We start from the raw sequence: 14,089 nt of genomic DNA, 5'->3' as shown, positions 1-14,089 counted from the left end.
TTTGGGACTCTTACTGTTAAAGAATGAGTGAGTTTTGTTCACTTCTACCCAGTTAAGTTGTATGTCAAGCTCTTATGAGCACCCTCTATGCTGTTGCTGGAAATGCAGCCAGAGATGATCCCACCAGTCCGAACTCCCTAGGAGCTACCCCCACACCACCTGCATTGCACAAGATATCACACAGGTGCCCTTGTTACCTCAGGAGACGGGTGAAAAAGTACCAACAGACAGAATGTTGTTTGCCAGACATTTCAAAATAAACTCAAGCTCATTTAAAAACTATTTCCCTCTAAGAAAGCTACTGAACAAACCTTTTTGCTGTTTCCACAGACTGTTGTTCTGCCAGTTCCTTCTGAAGTTCCCTTTCCTTGGCCTCTTTCTGCCCAATAGGGCAGTCTTCAGGCACAGTGAATAGTGACAAGGCATCCTTGCTGTCTTCTTCTCGGAGAACTTTAGCAAATACCTTCTCTGCTAGAAGTCGCACTTGCTCATCAACTTCAGATATGTTCAGCTTTGGGAACTGTCTGGGCATCTCAGCTAATAAGGAAAACATTTGACAAAGTTATATTTTTAAGTAACTTGTAAGTAGAAATAAGAAGTGCAAGAAACTTTTTTTTTTTTTTTTTTTTTTTTTTATAGCATTCCTATTGAAATTAAAAGCTTACAGCAAAAAATGATAGGGTCATCAGATGGCTTGGGTTGGAAGGGACCTTACAGTTGCAGCCCTCAGCTGCGGGCTGGCTGCCCCCCACCAGATAGGGCTGCCCAGGGCTGCATCCAACCCAGCCCTGAGCACCTCCAGGGATGGGGCAGCCACAGCTCTGAGCAGCTGCGCCAATGCCTCGCCATCTTCGCCACGGAATTTTTTTTCTTCTTCCTTAACCTAAACCTACCCTCTTTTAGTTTAGAACTCTTACTCCTTCTCCTGTCACTGCTCTCCCTGGTAGAGTCCCTCTTCATCTACCTCTGTAGAGCCACTGTAAGTACTGGAAGGCCACTACTAGATCTCCTGGGAGCCTTGTCTTCATAAGCAGAACAAAGTAGAATGGCTATGCAGAATTTAAACTACTGTGCAATATGCAGCAATTACAGGAATCCACTGAGTATTTTTTCTTGCATGGCCATGATAAACTATACATTCACAACTTCCGACTGTACTCACTGAAATGTTTTGTTGTGGCTGTTTGTTTTTTCCTTTCTAATATGTTTCTAAGGTATGCTTTCTAAGGTGCCAGTTCAGTTGGAAGTATAAAACTCCTGAAGGCAAGTCCAAGGAACATTCTGTGGTAACAATAAAACTAATGGTAGACCTATGTATGAGATTGAATGTGAAACAGTTCTTTGCTGACACGTAGAAGCTGTGAGTGTTAAAACTTAAGTCTTCTAGGCTGCTTTTAACTACCTCACAAAAGGCAAGGGTACAAGGTTTACTGCAAGCATTCATTCTTTAGCACATGGTGTTATCTTGCATCATAAAAATTCCTACAGATTTGCCAGTAGATTCCATTCACTTGCTTAATCAAAGAGACTTATTTGCAAGACAGTGCACACTGAGCTGTATGGATGTACTTGCAGTGAAATCTCATCTGCCGCTCCTCTGCTGCTCAGTGCCTTCAAAGCAATTGCAGCGCTACAGGCAAGTTAGCAAAGAATGCTGCACGTTTCTACCTCACCCCATTCTTTCCACAGAGAAGTCGTGGTGCTGCTGTTGGCTGTGCAACAGGAGTGAAAATGTTGCTGTTAACTCTAGTTTTCTTTGTTCATTTTGCTTCCAGTGACTCATACTCTGTTTTTGAGCTGCAGGCGGGAAGCAGAGAGGATACAGAGTTAAATTCCTCTTGGCATTTATGTAACAGACAGGTTTAGTCTTTTCATTTTTTACCTAGGTAGCCTTTTGTAACGAAGTATTTCCATTTTGTTAGACCAGAGCTACTGAAAATAACACCTTTAGGGTTTCTTCTATAGTTTCAATACCTTACTTGTATCTCATTCCAGTGCACTGAGCCAGTTCTGACATCTGCTAGTATTCTGGACAGGAAAAGATACACAGTTCTTGCAAGCCGCTGTCCAGCACTACAGTTACCGCGTTATACTAACTATAGTTACATGCTGTACAGCTTTCTGAATGCCTTCAGTGCGCTGGAGTTTGTAACAAAGAAGACTCAACTCTAATCACATAAGTTAAAAATAGCAAAGAAGATGTCACAACAAACAAATCCAAGCACTCCCAAAATGTGAAACTTGGGTTCAAAACTGGCACTGCAGAATCCTGTTTGGTCACAAGAATACAGACTTGTTTTATAAGATGGCATTCATTCCAATGACAAGATGCATGCTGAATACCCACAGGGGCATGGCAGTTGCTAACCACTCAAGGCACAACTCATCAGCAGGCCCACTGCAGTATTTCCAAAGGCATGCCACAAGTTTCATCTGTTGATATGCGATCCTTTTGACATGTGATACTGTTGTCTTCAGTCTAAAAGATTCTAGTTAATGTCCACCTGTTTTCACAGTTGCTTTGAAAACACTTTCCCTTTTATTTCAAAAGCAAACACAGTATTAAGAGGTGATGAGAGAAGTGCTGGACTGCAACACAACAATTTAGTGATCACCTACATTATTTTCCATTCCTTTTTTTTTTTTTGTTTGTTTGTTTGGTTTTTTTAAACAGTGGGAAAACTCCAGAATGAATGAACTGTGGATCTGACTCAATGCAGTCTTTTTTCTTGCTACGTATTTGGCAATTAGTATTCAGACTTCCTACATTAAGTAATGCTACATAACAAACAAAAACGCATACATGCTCAGCTGAACGATTCGATGACAATGCACCAGGATGTCTTGGAAGCATCCCAACTTAGATTCAGTTTCTCAATTTCAAACCTCAACGAAGTCATAGGAGTCTTTCCACTGACCTCAATGAGCACAATTGTCAGCAGCAGTGACTGACATCCAGCTGCCAGCAACGGGGACCTTTTGGGCCACTTCAACCAAAGTAAAACAAATATTTTCACAGAGTAATTCAACCACAGTACGCACATTAAGGATCTGAGTGAAGTCCGGAAAGTTTCTGCTGTGAAATCAGCAACTATCCTATTTTCAGTACTAGCTGGGAGAGGATAAACCCCATGCCTGAGGGTTTATCATGGACTGACCAACTATATCTCAGTATAAGTGAACTTTTTCTTGAAAAATCGTCATCAGAAACAAAAATGCAGTATTAAGTGCATTGCACAAGAAATCCTATCTCAAGTCACGACAGTAATATAAGCACAGTCTTCTGTGGAGGCCAGTGCTGGGTTTTTGTTGGGTTTGTGTTTTTCTTTCTTACAAAAGCCAGTCTCCCGTTCTTCACTCAAGCAAAGGAAAGTCCAGGGCACAGAGCGCTCGGGAAGGGTCAGCCACATCGCTGCAGGCTCATGGCATTGGAAGGGGTTTAACAGACCCAAAACGGTTGTGCGGCACCTCATGCAAACCGCACCATCCCAGCTGGAAACAAATTAGGGCTCCTACACCCAGCATCCCACCGCCTAAGGAGCGCCTTTTGCCGGGGAGAGCATCAGGGGGGGCGGCACCTCGCCGTGCCTGTGCCGCGGGATGGGTGCGGGTGGCACCGAGTGAGCGGCGGTGCGCTCGTGTCCTACAGCCCTCCCTCAGACAGGCAGCACGAGCTGCCGCTCAGCTCACCGCCTCTGCGAAAGAGGAAGCTATTTCCCCTGAAACGCGCTGCATCAAACACGATGAAACGGTTATTTAAAACAGCAATTACTGATCAGAAGCGTAACGGACACGAATGTCTAACAAACGCACGCCACCAGCACGGCGCCGAGCCCCGGCCTCCCGCCCGGCGGCACGGCACGGCACGGCACGGCACGGCACGGCACCGCCGGCGCAGCCGCCGCAGGAGCCCCCACGCGCCCAAGGTCACCGGCACGGCGCTCCGCCCCGCCGCGGCACTTACCCAGCTCCCCGGGGAACTCCATGCCGGGCCCGGCCCCGCCGCCGGCCGGGGAGGCTCGCTCAGGAGCCGGCGGCAGCGAGGAGCAGATGGAGGAGCCGCTCCCGTCCGACGCCGCCACCTCTCCCTTGTGCCGCATTCGGCCGCCCGCTACCGCAGTGCCACCTGCCCCCACCGCCCCGCCCCGGCCCTTTATGGTAGCCGCGCCCCCGGCCCCCCGCGGCACCCCGCCAGGGCGGCCCGCTGCCTCCTGGGCGGCGGCATCGCGGCGGGGCAGCTCCGCAGCAGGTGGGGCCGCGGGCGGAAGGAGCGCTGCGGGCCCGGCCTGAGGGAGCCGCCCTGAGCCGGGCCGGGTGCGGAGAGCCTGTAACGGTCGCCTCCGTGGGCGGGGCGGCGGCGCGCGTCTTGCTCGTACCTCAGCGAGGAACTCGCGCCCGGCGCGGCTCTGTCAGGAGCGGGGCGCGAAGGTGGCCGCCACCTCGGGCACCGTCCGGCGCCGCTCGTCCCGCGGCTGTACCTGAGGCGACCTCAGCGAAAGCGAAATTTCCGCGCCGCCGCTTCCCTCGTCAGGTTTCGAGGCAGAAGTCGCGCCGTCACATGGCTTCCCGCAGACGGGGGAGGGAGCTCCCGGGGCGGGCCGCCTCGGCTCCTTTCCTCCGCCGTGCCCCGTGCCGGCCGCCTCCAAAAGCGCTTTCACGTGGGAAAGTTTGGGTCGAGAGAAGGCGGCCCTCCCTCCATAAGTAGGTCTGCGTACACCCAAGACAAATAACTGAGGATCAGAACAAGCATGAGTCAGCAGGAACAAGGACTTCAGTGTGTGAAATAATTCGTTCCTGTTTTGTGGGATATGGAGTCCTAGAGCTGAGTGGTGTAGAGGTGTTTATGGGACGTTTGCCTTACAGCACATGGGCATTTAAATAAAGATGAGTCTTTCCAGCGCAGGGAAGCAGTGACAATGGAGGAACTGGGGAGCGAGATTCTCAGGGTGAGATGACAAGTGGGGGAAGGCAGGTGCCTCAACACACCTCAGGGGTCGGGCAGTTCCGGGGCTGCCTTGTGCTTTGTGCTCCCAGCCTGGCACACGAGGAAATGCTCTGTCTGTGAGCCTCAGGGTCTTGAGTAAAAGTTCCATTACCTCACGCAGCTGGGGGAAAAACGGAAGGAAACAGATGAGGGTGCAAACTTCAAGTTGCAAAGACCGGGCCTTCTGAGTCTTGCATCAGCATCAACAGGTGTCACCGTGATCACATCCGTCTGTCACAGGACTTGCAAAAGAAAAAAAAAAAAAGACAAAAGCTATGCCCATGTATGAAAAATGGCATGTATGAAAAACACCATGGAGATGTCAGTCCTGAGCATTTGAAAGCAAGTCAGCCATCCAAACTCATCCAAAATCATCCAAAATCAAGGATTAATCCTAAAATAATGATACTGAAAACTGTTGCCTCTTGAAAAAAGGCTAACACTGCCTGTGGATGTTTTTCCAATAGTAACTGGATGTCTTTATTAGCTGCTGCCAGGCTACAGCCAGACAAGCCATCTGCTGCCCAGGAAACTACATACTGTAAGTGTCTGTGCCTCTGACTCATAGTTGTCCTGCCCATGTGATATATGAGTAAAGGACACCTGTTGTTGGTCATTCTGTACGCCCCATGATTGCTGGTGCATTTGTCCTATTCCTTACATCTTGTTGCCCTCCTCCCTCTCCTAGCAAATTCCTAAGAATTTGCCCAAACTTAGCTGCTCCCCATCCCAGGAACCCTCTAATCATAATGGTGCCCTCCCTGCCTGCTGGACTTAGATATCTCATGGCTTCTTGGATTCCTCTTCTCAGCTTGGCAAATGGGTCCTGCCTGCACTCTTGATTTCATTTCTGTTCTAAGGGATATGAGAATTTTGATAATTTCCTCTTGTGCTATTGCTAGTTTTCTGTCAACCACAATGAAAGAACAGCAGAATCGAAGTTAAACAAGTTTCTACAGTTTTCATTCATGGAAATGGGCTGCTCAGTGTGTCCCATGGTAAGAAAATGCTGCAGTATGAGTTCATACTATGAGGACCAGAGACTTTACATTGAAAGGTTACCTTAACAATGACTTAGCAAACAGAACGATGTTCAGAACATATATTTGACTAGCAGGTCCGGCTGCTTTCTTTTCCTATCCCTGCTCTCATAGTGGACAATTCACACTTATCACTGGAAATTGAAATTAACACTAGGCTGACAACTGTGAAATAGTGTATTTTCAACAGTAGGAGCTGTTGTGCACTTCCATTAGCTCCTGCAGCACATAAAGCATTGGGCTTTGCATGTAGGCTCAGAACATCCAGCAATGTCATTTAGCACCTTATTAAGCACTTAGTATCTGACCCATAAGGGAGTCTGTCAGTCCCATTTGTGAGTGGATTACACTTCTATGCAACGCGTCAAAGTCTGCAGAGTAATTTTAAATGTTCTGATTCCTGATGTAGAATGTTAGGTTTTTCTGGAACCGCCTGGATTTTGGTTCACTTCTTTCAGGTACATTTCCCACAGGTAAGTTTTGCACTATGTATAAATACTTTTTTTTTTTACAATTTAAATCTTACCGCAGAAGAAGTTACCTCCTGCCTTTTACCACACAACTCAACTGATTATGCTTCTTTATATTATTCATTACATTTTGCATTCCATCGATCTGCTTTAAGCCCTGTTTTTAAGCCCTGCTTTAGAGATAATTCTGTTTGTAATGGAAAGTTGTGGTTATTCCAATGTCTGTGGTATTTAGACTGCTTTTTTACAGTCTGACGTTGTAACAAAAAGACATTCAGCAGAAATTTTAAAGATTTACTTGCATGTCAACCCCTACTGAGGAAACGATAAAAAGAAAGCACTGATTATGTATTTTTATTATTAATTTTTATTTTTAGAAAGAGGAAAATGTTGTCTGGGGGATGACTGCAGTTGGGGTGTGCGGTCATCAAAATTAGCAAATAGTCTCTCGTTCTCACTTGAAATTGTTTCATTTGTTGTAAACATACTGCTTTCATGTCAGTGCTTCATTAAAAGCTAATGGATTTTGAATTCTTTTTTTTTTTTTCCTAGTAGATTCATATTATTGACTCTAATATTCATAATAACAGAACAACCAATGGATCAAATTAAATATTTTATTCTGTAATGGGCCCAATTAGTGGCATCCAAGCCATACTACACATATTACTCAATCTTTTGATCTTTATTCAGTTAATTGTGTGCTTGACACACGTGCATTTACTTACAGAAGAGTAACAGATATTGCAGAACAAAAAAAAATACAGTTAAACGCAGTAATTTCCAAAAGCTGGAGAGGAATTTTGTGCCAAGTGTGAAATGTGAATTGCACTGTGTCAAATACTCTCCTTTAGAAGGGAAGAATGATTCAACATTTTAAACAGAACAATAAATGAATTTAGAGAATGGTTTGAGAGCAGCTCTGAGGAGAGGGATTTGGGGGTGTCAGGTGATGAGAGATTCAACATGAGCTGGCAGTGTGCGTTTGCCACCCTGAAGGCCATCTGTATCCTGGGTTGCATTGAGAGAAATGTGACCAGCAGGGAGAGGGGGGTGATTTTGGCCCTCTACACTGCTCTTGTGAGACCTCCACCTGAAGTACTGTTTTCAGTTCTGGGGCCCCCAACACAAGAAGGATATGGAGCTGTTGGAGCAGGTCTAGAGGAGGGCCACAAAGGTGATCAGAGGCTGAAGCACCTCTCCTATGGGGAGAGGCTGAAAGAGCTGGGGCTCTTCAGCCTGGAGAAGACTCCGAAGTACCTTATAGCTGCCTTCCATTTACCTGAAGGGGGCCTACAGGAAAGCTGGAGAGGGACTTTATATCATAGAATCATAGAATGGCCTGGGTTGAAAAGGACCACAATGATCATCTAGTTTCAACCCCCCTGCTATGTGCAGGGTCGCCAACCACCAGACCAGGCTGCCCAGAGTCACATCCAGCCTGGCCTTGAATGCCTCCAGGGATGGAGCATCCACAACCTCCTTGGGCAACATATTCCAGTACATCAGCACTCTGTGTGAAAAACTTCCTCCTAATATCTAACCTAAACCTCCCCTATCTCTGTTTAAAACCATTCCCCATTGTCCTATCACTATCCACCCTTCTAAACAGCTGTTCCCCCTCTTTCATATGCTTTAAACTGGAAGAGGGTAGATTTGGATTAAGTATTAGGAAGAAATTCTTTACTGTGAGAAATTTTTACTGTGACGCACTGGAACAGATCGCCCAGAGTGGTTGTGGATGTTTCTCCCTGGAGACGTTCAAGGCCGGGCTGGATGGGGCTGAGAGCAGCCTGGTCTACTGGGAGGTGTCCCTGCCTATAGCAGCGGCTTGGAACTAGATGATCTTTAAGGTCCCTTCCAACCCAAACCACTCTGTGGTTCTGTGATAACGGAAAAGAGTAATGACTCAAAAAAATGAGACAGTTACTCCAAAGAGCGATTGAAATAACACAGAGTAAATTGTGTCTTTGTGTTGTATAAAGTCAGGAAATCAAATAGCATCCAAAACTTGTAGAAATTCCTCAAACGTGAGTATTCAGCCCTGTACTTGAATTAGACCCAGTTAAGGACTCCCAACACAGAAAACTGAGTTAAATTAAAATGCAAAAATCTTAACATTTTCTTCCTATTCTAAATAGAAGAACATTTTCTATGTTTTGGAGAGTGCTGAATGCCATTGCAGCAAATAAGCTAAAAGGCATAAAGGAGGAGAAGCGTTTATTAGGCCCAGTTTTGATAAACCACATCTTGGATAGCTGTGTTGTTAGGATTATACACTTACAAGCTGCATCTGCACACACATAAAATGCAGAATGTTTTGAAAATTACTTCCACTGACAGACAGGTCCTGCTTCACCAACCTGGTCTCCTTCTGTGACCGAGTGACCCGCCTGGCAGATGAGGGGAAGGCTGTTGATGTAGTCTACCTGAACTTCAGCAAAGCCTTTCACACTGTCTCCACAGTATTGTCCTGGGGAAAGCGGCATGGACAGTTGCACTTGGACAGGCACACTCTTTACTGGGTAAAGAACTGACCGGAGGGCTGAGCCCAGATGGTGGTGGTGAATGGAGTTAAATCCTGCTGACGACTGGTCACAAGTAGTATTCCCCAGAGGTTGGTACTGGGGCATGTCCTGTTCAATATCTTTATTGATGACCTGGTTGAGTGCATTGAGCGCACGCTCAGTAAGTTTGCAGATGACACCAAGTTGGCAGGAAGTATCAATCTGTCTGCGGGCAGGAAGAGCCTACAGAGGGATCTGGACAGGCTGGATAACTGGGCTGTAGCCAGTAGGAAGAAGTTCAACAAGACCAAGTGCTGGGTCCTGGACTTCAGCCACAACAACCCCAGATAACACTACAGGCTTGGGACAGAATGGCTGGAAGACTGTGCAGAGGCAACGGGCCTGGGGGTACTGGTCCACACTCAGCTGAACGTGAGGCAGCAGTGTGCCCAGATGGCAAAGAAGGCTAGTGGCTTCCTGGCTTGTATCAGAAATAGTGTTGCTAGCAGGAGAAGGGAGGTGATCATCCCTCTGTACTCAGCTCTGGTGAGGCCGCACCATGAGTACCATATTCAGTTTTGGGCACCTCACTACAAGAAAGACATCGAGGCTCTGGAGTGTGTCCAGAGAGGGGCAACTAAGATGGTGAGGGGTCTGGAGCACAAGTCTTATGAGGAGCAGCTGATAGAGCTGGGATTGTTCAGTCTGGAGAGAAGGAGGCTCAGGAGTGACCTTACTGCTCAGTACAGCTACCTGAAGGGAGGCTATGGTCTCTTCTCCCATGTAAAAGGACAAAAGGAAGTGGCCTCAAGTTGTGCAAGAGGAGATTCAGACTGGATGTTAGGAAATACTTCTCAGGGAGAGTGGTCCTAACAACTTCAGTCTAAAATAACATAATAGAAGTTTTCCATGAGTTTATAAATGGAACGTACCATGATATTTTATTGCACAAGAAGGTTTTACGAGGAAGATGGGACACTTTGGTGTATTTATATTGTAAGCTGGAATCACAAGCTACATTGGAAAATTTTTTGCTGGCATTCTGCTAATTGCCGTGCTTTGTCACAGCAGCCATGTTAAATGCCAGTTTGGAACTTAAACTTACTGAGCTTGGATTTGCAGGTATTTACCTGTGATAGAAGACCACTTTGCTCTGAAGTTACATATAATTTGTCTGAAATGTTGTCTCTGTTCTAAGAAAGGGATATCACTATATTACGAGATAAACCTGTATGTGGAGCTGAAAGATCCTTAATCTGATTTATAAAAAGGAGGATTTTCTGAAAGTTGCATTTCACATCTGTTACATAATGTCCAAACGAAATCCTTTTTAACCACCACTGATGTACGATGCCATTTTACATGGCTGTTTCAGGAGGATTTTTATTTGCTCAGGATGCACATAGAACATTCAGCAAGTAGCATTCTAATAAACTCAACTCGGCTGGTGCAAGATAAATAATGAAAGATGGAAATTTTGGCCCACAGATGGGAAGTCGGTGGTCTGTTTTGGAACTCCCCTAAAATAAAGAATATTCTGAATTATTTGGTTTCTTCAGAAATCAGTAGTGAAACCCATACTTATATGTTTAAAATTGTTTTTCATATTACGTTTGCAGTGGAAATGCACATTATTTCATTAAGTGACAGTAAGTTCTGCATTGCCGTTGCTTTTACGTTGGGGTTTTTGTGATCATCTGTGGCTAGGGTTGGCATCTGGATTATTTGGCCCTCGAGTTCGAAGTTTCTTCCCAACTGTCAGGTATCTGTGTGTTGCAGATGGAATGTGGAACTGTGCCCAGAAACTGGGAAATGAAAGATATGGTTTAGGCATAAACTTATATGAACTTCATATAACTTCATATTATGTGCCTGGGGTTCCACATCAGCCTGCTGCGTCTCCAGACCATCCTCACTCACATAGCTAGGGCTGTGCCTAATCATACATGCAAAATTTCTGTGGCAAGCCTCGTGTTCTTTCCGTAAAGCTCCTCTAAAACAGTATCTACAGGTGGCTTGTGACATTTTCCATCCTTTTTTTTTTTTTCTTTCTTTCTATCCTGTAAATGACGGGAAAACGAGAGTCTCTTTTCTGTAAATGTGATTTGCCAAGAGGCACTGCAAGCCTGCCGCTACCCAATAGCAGGAGCTGCCATCCGAGCCGCAGCAGTCGGCCAGATGCGGGTGCTGGTGCAGCGCTGACTGCCTGGGCTGTGGCACCACCTGCTGCTGCCGGCGTTGCTGCTCTCCTTGCGGCTGCTGACCTTGCTGCTGTTATGTAAACAGCAGTTATGCAAGGAATGCAGATTTCATCTTATATAACTGCTCGCTCCCATTCCACTTTATTTAGACTGTTGGTTCGTAAAAAGTAGAAGGGGAGGAGAGGTGTTTATGTTATTAGAGATGTTTATCTCTGGTTCCAAAATGACTCATTTGCCTGCTTGATCCTGTGGTGCTTCTCAATTTCACAAAATTCCAGTCTCTTCCTTCACCTGGAGGAAATTCCTTTTCGTTCAAAAACATCAGCACACATACGCATGTCATATTTGTGCTCTTTTGTGAGGGTCTGAGAAAACATCACCGATTCACAGCTCCTGCACAAACGGAACTTAATCCAGTATGGATGCAGGGAAGGAAATTATCAAGTTTTCAGCTGCTGTCACAAGCAGAGGACCACATCCCTGTGCAAAGGTAGATTTCCACGTTGCTTAAGAGCATACAAGGTCAAGATATGGAGAAAAGCCCAGTGCTCTCTCTCCAGCAGGCATCAGAGAGCTCCCAGAGGCAGTGATGTTTCCGTTGCTTTGTTCTCTCACTTGCAGGCAGAGCACTGTCAGGTGGTGTCCACCTCGGGTGCTTTCACACTGCATACACCATCGGAACTTCTGCGTGTAGTGCCTCACTCAATTCCTTCTATATTCATGCAGATCCTGCAGCTCTCACATGCCTTTCCTTTTTGATTTAGTGCCCCTGATCAATTGCTTCCTTCTTATTGTTCTTTTTCTCCCTGGGAAGGCCTTGGGTTCCATGGATACCTTGAGGGATTGGTGGATAATGGTGTTCTGCTCATGGTTTTGCTCTGGTTCTCTAGTTGCACATCTTTGACCGTACCCCCTCGCAACCTTTTCCATTTGTTGCTAATGCCCAGCCAGCCCTAAAAGAGAAATCCATTGTGAGAAGGAGTATGAGTAGATCGTACCAAAGACAAAGCAATCCTTTCCCTGTTGTGCCTTGCCTGTAATGCTTTGTAATTTTTATGAGCTGGAGGTGGAACCTGGACTGTCCTAGGTGATTGTCATCAGTCAGTGAATGTCTTCCAACAATGAGTCCTGTTCTATTTTTAACCCTGTCTGCTTTGGTGTTCACAGTGTCCTGTGGTGGTGAGCTTGTTCTACGCAGCATTGTGCCCTGTGAGCCAGCTTTGATCCAAATATCGTATGACCAGATGTAGCTCAGCTCTTTGAACTGTTAGCTCTTGCTAAGACTGCAGGCAGTGTAAGCTCATGTCTGCCACCAGTACACTGCAGAGATGTCTGCTAACTGACACACAGACAGGTCAAAGCAGTGCATTATTAAGCCAAAGGAGTGTGTCATAGATTGCCACACTCATGCATATGGTGTTACCACAGAAGGGCAAAGGGTCTCACTGGATGGTCCCTGGACATCATAAAGCTGTTTGCTGCATTATGCTGCTGAAAAGGAGTAATTTCCACAGAGAGCAGCTCAAACATAGAGAAATCTTTCTGAGACTCGTGCAATAGAGGCCGGAGCAGAGAAAAGAAAGTGTGAAATGAAAGAGGCCCTGATTGATTAGTCAAGAGTTTGAATGGCTCATACCTGTCCTCTCTTGTATCCAAGGCATAAGCAGGGAATAAGAGAGCAAGCAGTATTCTCAGATCCAGACAAAACTGGAGGAAAAAAAAGAGCTGTTAGACTCATTGCCTGGCTTCCTTAATTAACTACTTTCTGAATTTTGGCTACTTTTCATTTTACAAACAAAGAAATATTAGAAGAATTTAGAACTTAATAAATACTAGAGAAAAAGAGAACATTGCATTGATGTTTCTTCAACATTGATAATTCAATTCAGTCTTTCTTCAAAACTCAGATTGCAGTGTTATAAATGAGACATAGATTTTAAACTATGACATAAATGCTAGTCCAAACAATTGGAAATTATTAATTTCTTGTAAGCAAATGTGTATTTATTTAGTAGTTAAATGCTGGATTTGGGTATTTAGGAAAGCAGCAAGAGTAAATTTCATCCATCATATTTCTTTGCATAAATAAGTGCTTTAACAGTGCATAATACACTGAACCTGGTCACATTAGATATATCTACTGCTGATTGTCAAAATAATCTGCAAAGACTACTCCAGATGAAATTGTACACATGGGAAGAATGAAAAGTTTTTAAAGATTTAGTTATTAAGGCCATGTTGAGGGAGACAGTTGCAGAGTTGCTGGGAAGGAAAAAACACATCCATTTCTCTTCTGATGTGAGTAGGTGTGCTAATGTGGCTGAAGGCTAGAGGAGAAAGCCCTGAACATCTCCAATGACACTTCTGAAAAGCATGTAATGTATTTTAGTCATAAATTTTCCTTCTTGATGTTATGGAGCCACTGTTACCCCAAAGTAAAGTTGATTTGGTCTCTTGTTCTGAAGAGATGCTATCTGACTAGCAGTTAGCTCAGCCATCACTTGTGAAGAATGGAATCCAGAGTTAATGCCTCAGGGCAATATTTCAGCATTTTTCAGCACCAAGAGAAGGAAAGGTTTTTCATGTACCTTAGGGATCTGCAGGTGCCTGAGGGATGCCTTGAGTTACTTGTCACCTCAAAGCTCAAGGTGAAAAGGACGGTTTTCCTCAAACGTGCCAGTTGGACAGGCCAGTGCGAAATGGCTCAGAAACTGAATGAGTGTATCACCAGCTTAAAACTACTTTTGCCAGCTTTCACCGTGGATGGGAGCAGAACTCAGAGCCTTCCCTTTCCCCCTTCTTAGTCACCACACAGCCATCATGTGAAAGATCTGTAAAACGCAGGAGAGAAACTGAAAAGCGATTCCGTCATGCTCCCGGTGCTACA

General features: G+C 45.3%; 1 protein-coding gene across 1 annotated transcript; it reads right to left on the bottom strand.

The window, feature by feature from the left end:
- Window positions 1–298: 298 nt before the first annotated feature.
- Window positions 299–4,100, bottom strand: LOC122191907 (AMP deaminase 3-like). The gene is made up of 2 exons (XM_042892314.1): window positions 3,965–4,100; window positions 299–537 (listed from the first exon to the last, which is right to left on the bottom strand). Exons 1-2 carry the CDS (start codon window positions 4,098–4,100, stop codon window positions 299–301), a joined length of 375 nt encoding a protein of 124 aa, XP_042748248.1.
- Between the last annotated feature and the right edge of the window lie 9,989 nt (window positions 4,101–14,089).

This window comes from Lagopus leucura, unplaced genomic scaffold, assembly GCF_019238085.1.
Source record: "Lagopus leucura isolate 7727_CA_CO unplaced genomic scaffold, USGS_WTPT01 221-4_obj-0_obj, whole genome shotgun sequence".
NCBI classification, from domain to species: domain Eukaryota; kingdom Metazoa; phylum Chordata; class Aves; order Galliformes; family Phasianidae; genus Lagopus; species Lagopus leucura.
This window is presented reverse-complemented; position numbering and strand designations above follow the sequence as displayed.

What these genes read in the sequence shown, in the direction of transcription:
- LOC122191907 (XM_042892314.1), bottom strand. Translation starts at nt 4,100, where the DNA reads ATGCGGCACAAGGGAGAGGTGGCGGCGTCGGACGGGAGCGGCTCCTCC. An exon ending in GGAGTTCCCCGGGGAGCTGG is followed by an intron (nt 538 to 3,964) that starts GTAAGTGCCGCG and finishes TTTCCTTATTAG; the next exon opens with CTGAGATGCCCAGACAGTTC.